The sequence below is a fragment of the Lathyrus oleraceus genome, chromosome 5 (genome assembly GCF_024323335.1).
Source record: "Lathyrus oleraceus cultivar Zhongwan6 chromosome 5, CAAS_Psat_ZW6_1.0, whole genome shotgun sequence".
In the NCBI taxonomy this organism is placed as follows: Eukaryota; Viridiplantae; Streptophyta; class Magnoliopsida; order Fabales; family Fabaceae; genus Lathyrus; species Lathyrus oleraceus.
Window position 1 is genome coordinate 143016964 of NC_066583.1, and position 11930 is coordinate 143028893.

Here is an 11930-nt window from a genome sequence, read left to right on the forward strand (position 1 = left end):
GTAAGGTTTTGGCTCCTCCGAATGGGAAAAACCCTATCGAATCGGAAAAGAATGATAAATTTCCTAAGAAAACATATACGTTCGACGTTACAAAATGTGACAAAATCTTCGACTTGTTAGTTGAGGATGGCCAAATGATAGTGCCTCCTGGTGCTAAAATGCCTCCATTAGAACAAAGAAAGAAAATAGGTTTTTGTAAGTACCATAATTTCCTGGGTCATAAAACATCTCAATGTTTTCTTTTCAGGGATCTTGTTCAGAATGTTATTCAGGAGGGAAGACTCAAATTCGGAGAGAAACCCAGGAGCCAGATGAATATTGACTCTGACCCTCTGCAAGTAGTTGCCGCTCATTACATAGACCCAGATGATGTAAACATGGTCGAAGTTACTGATGACTTCAACAACACCATCAACATGGCCAAAGTTATTGAAGATTTTGTTCACAATGTTGTCATGGTCAGGGTTTCTGAGTACCTTGACCAGGAGGTCTTCAATAATTTCGTCCAAGAGGCTGCTAAAAGCTTCGTCAAAGGAACCACTGATGGTTTTGACCCTGGAATCACTGAAGATTTCAATATGATGATGGTGACCAAAGATACTGCCGATAGTTTCATACAAATGGATAAGGATGCTGAGAGGCTTCAAACGAAATTCCATAATTTGGGCATTACTGATGATGCCAACATAGAAGTCAACATGGTCGAAGTCTCAGAGGATACTTCCATGGAAGTTGATGATGAGCGTCGACAAGAAGAACACAATAAATTGGCCTTCCTAAAAGAAGAAGACTCTTATGGATTTCCTCCATAGGTGCCAAGGGAAGAAATCATAAGTCATGTTATGCCCTCGATGCAGTGTCGTGTTCGAGAAGAAAGCAGCGTACAGTCTTGAGGGAGTCAGGAAGACAAAAGACAGATGAGATCAGGGACCCCCTCGGGACTAACATGTTTGCGGGTATAGAAGAGCTTTCGATCCAAGGAGGTATTTCGACCTAGATAGACGTTTGGTAAAGCTTGATGAGACGAGACAAAAGGATCCTGCTACCAGACTTGTCTCCTTCACACCCACTGCAGAGGCTTACAATGGAAAATGGGTGAGGCCAACCTACAGCAGAAAGCATGGTCAGGGAAAATGGCAGAACTTCGAAGTAGACAGAGGTTCGTCGCTGGCCTACCGTAAAGAATTCCAGGCGTCCCGAAAGGGAACCCACATCTCTGAGAACTACAAAGGGAAAAATACCATGACGAGGTCCCAATGGAGAAGGGAACAGAGAAGGATAAAGGCACAGAGGGATATTGGAGCAAGAGAAAATGTTGAATCCAACACCAACGTGCCTGCTAGAAAGAAGGAGAAAGAGGATTTAAAGTTGGTCGAGAGGATGCTTACCATTCAAGAAAAGACAGACAAAGAAAAACATGATCGAGCGGTAGCAGAAGACGAAATGCTCACAGATGATTTCGACTCTGGTTCAGAGTCTTCATTGGATATCAGAGTTAATGTGGTCTTAGTTCTCCCTAGAGAATTCGACCAGATAATTAAGGTCGAAGATACTGACGATATCACAGAAATGGAAATGGCCGCTCATAAACCATTGTGCTATTACGTGATGAATAATGGTTGAGTGGAGGAATAAAATGCTTTCTTTGAGCGACCGAATGAGGTTGTGAATAGTCATCTTAAGCCTCTGTTTATTACTAGGAAGGTCGAAGACGTCCAATTAACAAGATTTTGGTAGATTGTGGCGCAACGGTGAACCTGAGGCCACATCACCTTTTGAGGAAAATAGGTAAGTATGATACCGACGCCAAGCCTCATAACACGGTACTTTCCAATTATGAGGGAAAGGTGGGGACCACCCTTAGGGTAATCCAAGTCGAGCTAACGGTGGGAACTGTCACTCAGTCAATGGTGTTCATGATTGTGGAGACAAAGGCCAACTATAACTTCCTACTTGGACGTGAATGGATACATGGAGTTGGAGTTGTACCATCCTTCATGCACTAGAGAGTCACCATATGGCGCTCATACGGTGTTGTGGAGAATGTAGAAGCAGACCATGTCTACTTCAAGACTCCAATCAATCATGTCGACAAACACCAGTTTGACAAACATTTGGCCAATATTGCTCCATGCGATCCGGCCAGCTTTGCATTCACTCCAGACGATAATGCCTACTTTTCTTTGTATCTACACCCCACCAATGGTTTCAAATGGGATCCTGAAGTAATGGACAAAGATGATTTTGGGTACATAGGAACGTTAAGAGTCGACCCAACAGGTTGGGAAGCGAATTTTGTGGTCATGACTGAGTTCAAAGCACTAAAAAGAATTTCGACTTACATAGCCGAAAACAAACAGCAAACGACCTTAGAGGTTGAAGACAAACACTTGGTTGTCGAAGCCAACAAGGAGTTTCACCAAAAAGGTACTGGGAAGGACTTTGATCCAGAACCACCTGACAAGGTTCAGGATGAAGATGAAGGCCAGAGGCTCGACACTATTTATGCTGACGAGCCTTTGGGTTTCGAGAAGGATCCAGTGGAAACAAACACCAAGATGATGGCTCAAGATCCATTCAAAGAAATTGACTTAGGAGAGGGATCGACAAAAAGGCCAACTTACATCAGTGCCAATATCAACCCTCAGCTCAAAGTCGAAGTGATCCAATTGCTAAGAGAGTTCAAGGATGGTTTCGCGTGGGATTATGATGAGATGTCTGGTTTAAACAGAGGCCTGGTCGAAATGAGGTTGCCAATCAAGCCTGGGAAGAAGCCCATCAAGCAGAATTCGAGGCAATTTGCACCGGAAATTCTCTTAAAGATTAAAGAGGAGGTCAAGAGGCTTCTTCGTTGTAAATTCATTCGTACGCCCAGGTACGTCGAATGGTTGGCAAATATTGTACTTGTCATTAAGAAAAATGGTACTTTGAGGGTTTACATAGATTTTAGAGACTTAAATAATGTGACCCCAAAGGATGAATATTCAATGCATGTGGCGGAGATGTTAGTCGATTCTGCCACGGGCCATGATTATATTAGCATGCTTGATATTCATTGCTGATGAGGATGTCCCAAAAACAGCGTTGCGATGCCCTGGAGCCTTAGGAACCTATGAATGGGTAGTCATGCCTTTTGGTCTAAAGAATGCTAGGGCACACATACCAAAGAGCAATGAATTCTATCTTCCATGATTTCATAGAGACTTTTATGCAAGTCTACATTGATGATATTGTTGTTAAGTCTGTTTCAGGGAAGATTCATTTGGACCATTTTCGATTGTCTTTTGAAAGAATGAGGAGACATGGTCTGAAAATAAACCGTCTCAAATGTGTGTTTTGTATGCAGGCGAGATATTTATTAGGATTTATGTTCCATAAAAAAGGAATTGAAATAAACCAGAACAAGACCAAGGCCATAATGGAGGCAAAAACGCCATCAACTAAGAAGGAGTTGCAGTCGCTGCTAGGCAAGGTTAATTTCTTGAGGAGATTCATCTCGAACCTTAGCGGAAGACCGCAAGCCTTCTCACCTCTTCTTCGAATCAATAAGGAAGGCTTTGAATGAGGGCAAGCTCAGCAAGAGGCTTTCGATAGATCAAAGAATACCTTAGCCATCCACCAATTATGATACCGCCTTACAGGAATAGGAGTATGAGGTTGTACATATCTGCATCTGACAAGACTTTATGGAGCATGTTGGCTAAGGAGGATGATAATGGTGTCGAAAGAGCCATTTACTACCTCAATCGGGTCTTAAATGATGCAGAAACTAGGTATAGCATAGTTGAAAAATTGTGTTTATGCTTGTATTTTTCTTGTACGAAGTTGAAGCATTATATAAAACCTGTTGACGTTTATGTTTCATCGCATTTTGATGTTATTAAATATATGTTGTCTAAGCCAATTTTGCATAGTCGAATTAGAAAATGGGCACTAGCTTTAATTGAATATTCCTTAACTTACAAGCCCTTAAAGGCTATTAAGGGACAAGTGGTAGCAGACTTTATAGTCGACCACTCTATAACTGACAACACAGTGACTTATCTCGAATTAGAGTCCTGGAAGTTATACTTCAATGGGTCTAGTCACAAAGATGGAACATGCATATGGGTTTTAATTATTTCTCCTAATAAAATTCCAACAAAATTCCAGTATAAAGTGAAAGGCATTTGCTCGAACAATGAGGCTGAATATGAAGCTTTGATAGTCAGAGTGGAGATATTGTTAGAATTAGGGGCAACTCGAGTCGAAATAATGGGTGACTCAGAGTTAGTTATAAAACAGATCACAAAAGAGTACAAGTGTGTTAAAGAGAATCTCACCATGTACTTCATAATAGCCAGTCGATTGTTAAAAAGATTCAGATGGATAATATTCGACACATACCTCAATTGGAAAATCAAGTGGCTAATGACTTGGCTCAAATTGCGTATGGGTATAAAATTTCAATAGAGAAATTGCAAAAAAGTCATCAAAGTCAGAGGAAGAGTTGTGTTGACCAGATTAGCCCCATCAGACTTGGAAATGACAAAACTGGGATACGCTAACAAAGAGAGCTTTGAAATATTGGCACTAGATAGCCTGGCAGATGAGGATTGGAGAAAACCAATAGTGGAGTATTTGCAGAATCCGATGGCATCTATCAAACGGAAAACCCGGTATCGAGCTTTAAGTTATGTCCTTTTGGGTAATGAATTATTCAAAAAGACTCCTGAGGGAGTTTTACTCAAATGTCTTAGAGGCATATATAGCCCTTTCGACTGTCCATGGTGAAGCATGTGGGGCACATCAGGTTGGCCATAAGATGAAGTGGTTATCATTTCGCCAAGGGCTGTATTGGCCTACCATGTTAAAAGACTGCATCGAATTTGCCAAAGGATGCCAATAGTGTCAAGTACATGCAATTATACAACATGTCCCTGCAAGCGAACTGCATTCTATAGTCGAACCATGGCCTTTTAGAGGTTGAGCTTTAGATTTGGTTGAAGAAATTCGACCACCATCATCTAAAAGTTAGAGGTATATTTTGGTTGGTATTGATTACTTAACAAAATGAATTGAAGCTATACCTTTGCCAAATGTAGACCAAGAAGATGTGATTGAATTTATCCATAAACATATTATTTATAGATTTGGAATCATTACAATAGATCAGGGATCAGTATTTACTGGTCGAAAAATGCAAGAATTTGCTAAGGAAATGGGTTTCAAATTACTAACTTCTACGCCATATTATGCTCAGGCTAATGGTCAAGTTGAAGCAGCAAATAAGGCTGTAACTAGTTTGATTAAGAAACATGTGGGGAAGAGGCCCATAAATTGGCACAAGACTTTAGATCAGGTCTTGTGGGCGTGTCAAACCTCTCCCAAAGAGGCCACTAACTCAACTCCATTTTGACTGACTTTTGGTCATGATGCAGTTTTACTAGTCGAGATTTATCTACAATTAACAAGAATTCAGAGGCATCATGAAATTCCATCAGAATCATATTGGAACATGATGCTTGATGAGTTAGTTGATCTAGATAAGGAGAGACTTAATGCCTTGGAATTATTGAAAAGGCAGAAGAAGAAAGTGGAGAAATCTTACAATAAGAAGGTTAAAGTTAAGATGTTTTTTCCTGAAGACTTGGTTCGGAAAGTGATCCTTCCAATGGATCTAAAAGATAGGGCCTTAGGGAAATGGTCCCCCAAATGGGAAGGTCCTTTTCAAATTTTGCAATTATTCTCTAACGGTGCTTATGAGACCGAGGAGCTTGATAAAGATAAAAGAATCTTAAGGGTAAATGGAAAATATTTAAAGAAATATAAGCCAACACTCCAAGAGATAAAAATAATGAACGAATAATTGCATGCGAATTGGTCGAAGCCAACATGGTGATAAAATGTTTCCAACATGGCTTAAGTTCATTACAATGACCCAATGGGTCAATAATCAGTACAATCGAAACCAAAAAGTCGTGAAGGAATAAATGGAAAAGAGACTAAAGCTAAAAGGGAAGATGAGCCTTCATATGGAGGTATTTTGCTTTGTGAAGCTCCAGGCATTTTTCACATAATGATCTTTTCGAACAAAGAGTTATGAGCTCTGCTTCTAATGTTCGCGCCTTTTCAACAAACTCTAGACCAAAATCTAGTTCCTTAGCCATGGAAGCACCATCAAACTTCAAAAGTTCATCTTTGCGTTTCTTGGCTCCAAAGATCTTGGCCTACAGTTCCTTTATTTGAGCTTCTTAAGAGGCAATGTCACGGTCGTGGCTTTCGATCTCTGCCTTGTTTTTGGCTTTGGTTTGCTCCAGCTCCATTACTTTGTTGGTCGATTTGGTAGCTGCATCCCAAGCAGTTGCTTTAGCACTAGCCTTTTTCTCAATTTCCTTAGTGATCTGAGGTAATAGCTTATGATCAGTAGCAATTTGTTCAATCATAATTCCCAGTTCCAAGATGACGTTGGCAACCTCAGGAGAAACTTCCAATAAATTGACTTGGTTGAGGAGAGTCTTCAAAGATAAGGGGACAAAAGGATTAGCCAGTAGGAGTAGGAATAGATCACCTTTAAAGATTTTTTCTTTGATTTTCGAGAGAGACTCATCCACAGGTTTTCTCGAAGGTTGATCCTCAGAGGTTGTAAAGGTGCTAAGACTCTTTTCAGACGAACTTTACCTTCTACTTAGCATAGCCTTCATATATTCGAGAGGTTGATTTTGCTTCAAGGCCGCTAGTTCTTCTGAAGAAATACCTCTAGTTGTTCCTGTTGAAGCTCTGATCACTTCAGGAACAACATCAGTTGTTGGAGTAGCAGTAGTTGGGCTTTGAGGTTGTCCTTCGTTCATCTCGACGTTATCATCATTGTTCCCCTCATCATTGGTATCTTGTTCTTAGAGGTCTTCATCTTCCTCACCAACAGGGCCATCATAGAATAACAGTTGGTATTCTTCTTCGTCTTCTCTCAGCTCTTCATCTTAAGCATTATCACCTCTCAAAGCAACACTGTTTGTACCATCGACATTGGGCGAGCCACCTTCAGACTCATGGACTTCTTCATCCACCGCCATATCATCATAGTTCACTTTAGCTTGGGCTCCCCTACTTAGGTCGATCTCATGATCCAAACCACTGGTATGGGAATGTTGGGTGGTGATTTTTGGTGGAGAAGTCTCATGCTCATCAATACTCGGTTGGTTAATTTTGCTGATTGAGATTTTCTCCGAACCTCTTGCAGATGTTGGATGGTAGGTGGGTTCGCTAGCACTGTTAAGAAGGACTGGTACAGAGGGAGATTTGGTCGTCGTTTGTGTAGTAGCGCCCTGAAAGCCAAAATTGAAAGATAAGTTAGTCAAAGTATTAGAGGACAATAAAATTGAAAGAAGCAAAGTCATGTAGGCTTTTACCTTGTCCCCTTCGACTTCAGGGCTAGAGTTATCACTTTCAACTTGCGTTGCTGCTATCTTCAACAATTCTTCAGGAGTAGGCTCCAGAATGGAAATGGCAGCAGGTCTCTTTATAACTCTGACAATTTTTGCCTGAGGCTGACTGGAGGCTTCGACAGACTTTGGTTGTTTCTTCCTTTTCCCAAGAGTCGGATCTAGGACGGGAGATAGATCCTCTTCGTCTAACTCTATCACCACAAGAGCTCCAGCTGCTTTTGTTTTGATTTTTTGAGGAGTAGGGGGAGGTTTTTGAGCACCCTGAACGAAAAATTGAAGTGTTAGTATTATCATTATGAATAAAAAAAGTAATGGGCAAATAAAAGGTGTACCTTTATAGTCATGTTACTTCCCTCAACCTTTGCTTCGACTGATTTATTGACTGTTGGTTTCTTGGGTGGAACTCTGGTAGCTAAGAGAAAAAAATAAAATTATTAAGAGTCAAGAGAAAATATCCTAATAGATAGATGTGGCTCGAAAAGCCTCTCACTCCACACCTTCATATATATCTGATTCGATGCGAACATCTTTGATCCCTATATGAAGATGACCTTTGAAACTGTCTAAAGTGTGCTTAGTCGCAACCACCCGTTAGGCTTTTTTCTGTGATTGTTTTCGAAGGATTTTTATAGAATCCCCATAGATAAACCAGTATGGGAATGGAGGGGCAATGGCCACTCCAAAATCAGCGTTTGGCAGTCGAGGAAATTTAAGAGGAAACATTTTGAAAGCCATTTCGTATCCTTTCTCAGGAGGAACGTACGAATGGATTTTTAAATTCTCCATTTTCTTTGAAAAAAATTCCTTTAGAGTGACAACTGACTCACGGATGGTTCGACTAATATCATCAGACCTATAGGTAGTTTCAAAGTAGTTTTGAAATGCCTGGATTTCTTTGATGTGTGCGTAAGTACCTTTCTTGATTTTTTCTGCACATAGAGGAAAGCTTTGTTAAAGTGTTGAGTGAATGAAGGAACATCATAAAATTCTTCAGCATAATACTGTGACCACCATTTCCCAAATTCTAGGGTACTAAGGAAACTTGGCTCAAAGCTAATTGGAGTGAGGTGCGTCCTGCCAGTATATCGAGCTATCTGTTTGAGAGTGGTGGTTTCGTTGTGGTTTGCGTTATAGAGAAGGATGATGCTTTTTCTTTCATAAAGACATTTTGGGAGAATCTGAATCAACCAAAATTGTTGAGCCACGAGGTTGGGTTGATAAGAAATTAAGGTAACCTGACTCTTCGATGGATTTAACCTAAGGTTTATGAGTTTTGGGGTTAGAAAAGCTTCCTAGATTAAAAGAGACTATGTTTCCTGGTTTTTGGTGGGAGATGTGAAGGGTCTTGTGAACCATTCTGGACCATATTTTCTAGAAGTGAAAGGGGCCATGTTCGACGTAAAATCATGATGTTTTGAAAACATCATGACATAGCTCATGAATGTTGGTCGAAGGGATTTTCCTTCGTCACTTGGGGTTAACTGAGCCAAACGGATTCCTTCGACCCTCCTGTTTCTAACTTCCTCAGCTTCTTCGTTGACGGGGCTTTTGTTGGGAAGACTTGCCTTGAAGGTGGAATTTAGCCAGAGTTACAGCAACCATAAAGGACCAGAAATGAGGAGATTTCCTTTCTCTCCCAGATTCTTAAGTTGAGTAACACCATCACTCAACGATTCATAAAGACTGGCCAGGATCATTTCGCTCATACAGACGTCATGACCAGAATGAAGTTGGTTCGCCATAGTGAGATACTTCTTAGCAACCTGGAGTGACTTCGAGCAAAAGACGCAGTGGGATAACCATAAAGCCAAGAAGGCGGTGTGTTCTACGTCGGAAACAGTGTCAGTATCTTTGTCATGATAGTGCACTATATGGGTCAAATAGGAAGCCCTAGAGGTGGAGAAGGCTATGGAGTCATCAAATTCTACATTTGGATCATAAGTAATCCTAGTTGGTTTTAGCCCTGTGATAGCGGCTATATCGAAAAGAGTGGGTGTTACCATTCCACAAGGGAGGTGAGAGGTATAATGGGTGTTATCCTAGAAGTACAATGAGGAAACTAATAAGGTTGAACTGTAATTCAGTTCTACCTTCGACATCATGATTAAGTCATATATTCCCATATCTTTCCAGGTTTGAGATTTAGTTTTTTCTATTTTGTTTAACCAGCTTAGATAATCAGTTGAGTCTTTAAATGAGGGGGTCGCTCGAAAGACTCTAAAGCCATTGTTCATAAACCTTAAGTCTATAATCTCATCTGCTAAAGATTGGGATTCCTCAACAGTGTTGGTTCTTTCATTCCTAAGTCTTTTTGCTTGGCCTATTGGTTTGCATTTGTGATAAGTGGGGAAAAAGTCCCTAAGTCTACTAGGTTTAATATTCAGATTGGGTAAAGGTCCAAACAAAGCATGATTTTTTCCAAAAACAATTATGGGAAGGAGTACCTGAGATTCGTAAATTCTTCGTTGTTCTTCAATTCTTGGTTCTGGAATGTATTGTTGGTTACCCACCATCACTGGGCCAGGGAGTGTGGCAAAAGGAGAGAGGTCCGAGATCTTTTTAGGAGCCCTCATGTGTTTGACATAGACTTTGACAACTTTGGTAGTTTCTTTAGGGGTTTTGCTTGAAGTGGCCATTTTTGTTAAAAAGGTTGAAGAGAAAAAATCTTGGTTTGTTGAGGTTGTTTTTGAAGAAGATGAAGACTTTGGGGATTTGAGAGTTTAAGAAAAGCGTAAAAAAGTGGAATTAGTGAGGAATACGCTTTTTATAGGGTTTTTGTGGGAGAAAAAACAGTTCAAATCAGCATTAATGGTTGACAAACAAGTGGGACATGTGTCCCTCCAGGATTTTATAGTGGGACGGTGGTAATTAAGGCCTTAATCCCATGATCTCCTAGGGTCTAGGAAACGTGATGATTAAAAGGATTCACACATGGGTTGAAAAGACATGTAGTAAAAGGGTAATAATGATTCTTACGTCATATGCCAGGTGGGGAAAGATGGATAGTTTTTGCAATATTGGAGCACTAGTGGCATCAAAGCTATGCAAGAATTGTTCAAAGGCGTCGAACCATAGTCTCAAAAAATGTCTTTTTCTTCGAGGTGTCGAAAATGACATTTTTTGGGGCAATTTGTTAGCTCCAATTTCGACGCCCGATATGGATTAAGGGAATTAAATAAGGAAATAAGCTCCTGTGAATAAATTGAATACTTTGAGAAAATTATAAAGTTTGAAATTCCAGTCGAAAATACCTTGATACAAGGGTAAAGGTGTTTTGTGGACTTAGAAATGTTTCCAGCAGTAGGGAAACAGAAGCATCACTAACGGAAGTTCGACAAGGGATTTAAATTCAAATAAGGGAGGAAATTCTTTGTTATTATCTAAACTGCTGAGCATACGTGGGGCATGGTGAGCGATCACGCGCTTGCAGAGTGCCACTTGTCTCAATCTGGTGAATATGCCGTTAGAAGCGGTTATTTCGATCGGTATAAATAGGAAGTCTTAGTGTTGGGATAACTGTGTTCAAAATTATACAAATTCATCAAATTACCTAAAGTATCCGTGTGTAGAGAAAGTGTAAATTGAGAAAATGTATGTTTGTTGTGACACCATGTTTTCATTCAAAGCAATTTAATCACTCTTTTCCTTTCTTTTTAAAAATTTATCTTCTTCGCCATTTACTTTCTAATAATTTCATTGCTTTCCTTGCATTATCTTTCCTTTATATTCTTTAACAAGTCATTTAAGTATGAACTTTGTCGAAGTGTTTATCACTCATCAGACTTCGCCCTAAAAACAATTAGCACATGTCCTAGGATCAATCTGATCGATCCTGTAAGTAATCAAAATATTTTAATTTGGAAGATCAGTGGTTGTTTGTCAATTTTCACGGTAAACACATAGACACAATAAAATAACGACGACACAACGGTGCAATGTTATAATGTAAGGGTGGTAAGTGATCGAAAAATCTCGTTGTTCTGATTCAAATGTATGTTTATAATTATTCTTTCTATTTTTGTCTGTAGCTTTGACTACCTTCCACTTGTGAAGGTTGGTACTTGGTATCACTAAGTAAATGTTAATCTTTATGGAATTCGTAATGTTAAATTTTCAAATGTGGGAGGATAATTGTTTTAGGTAAAATAATATAAACTATGTAATTATAATTTGTGAAATTGATTTTTGCATAATATAGTTTTAATTTATAAACTACTAAATTGGAAGAAATTGATACTAATATTTTCGAATAGGATGCAACTTTGCTTCAAAATCAATTCAAACCATATCACGAATATTTTTTAGATCCATTTTATTAAATTTGAATAGGGTTTCTGAATTGATTGGGCCAATCCTACTTTACAGTTGTATGGTGAGATTATTCAATCTCAATTTTTGATAGAAAAAAATTCTCGATTGAAATAATCATATTTGAACTAAGTTTAAAATTAATTATAAATAAATAGAGAGATTCAAAGTGTATGAAATATTTACTTTTCACATAAA

At 39.3% G+C, this 11930-nt stretch overlaps 1 protein-coding gene across 1 annotated transcript; it reads left to right on the forward strand.

The window, feature by feature from the left end:
• Positions 1-5179: 5179 nt before the first annotated feature.
• LOC127079301 (uncharacterized) lies at positions 5180-5848 on the forward strand. The gene is made up of 2 exons (XM_051019704.1): positions 5180-5282; positions 5421-5848. The coding sequence occupies exons 1-2, from the start codon at positions 5180-5182 to the stop codon at positions 5846-5848; spliced, it is 531 nt and encodes a 176-aa protein (XP_050875661.1).
• The last annotated feature ends 6082 nt before the right edge of the window (positions 5849-11930 follow it).

Bases quoted from the DNA above. Each gene is read 5' to 3' on its own strand.
- LOC127079301 (XM_051019704.1), top strand. From the start codon at position 5,180: ATGCAAGAATTTGCTAAGGAAATGGGTTTCAAATTACTAACTTCTACG. The intron at 5,283-5,420 runs GTTTGATTAAGA...GTCATGATGCAG, and splicing joins AGCAAATAAGGCTGTAACTA to TTTTACTAGTCGAGATTTAT.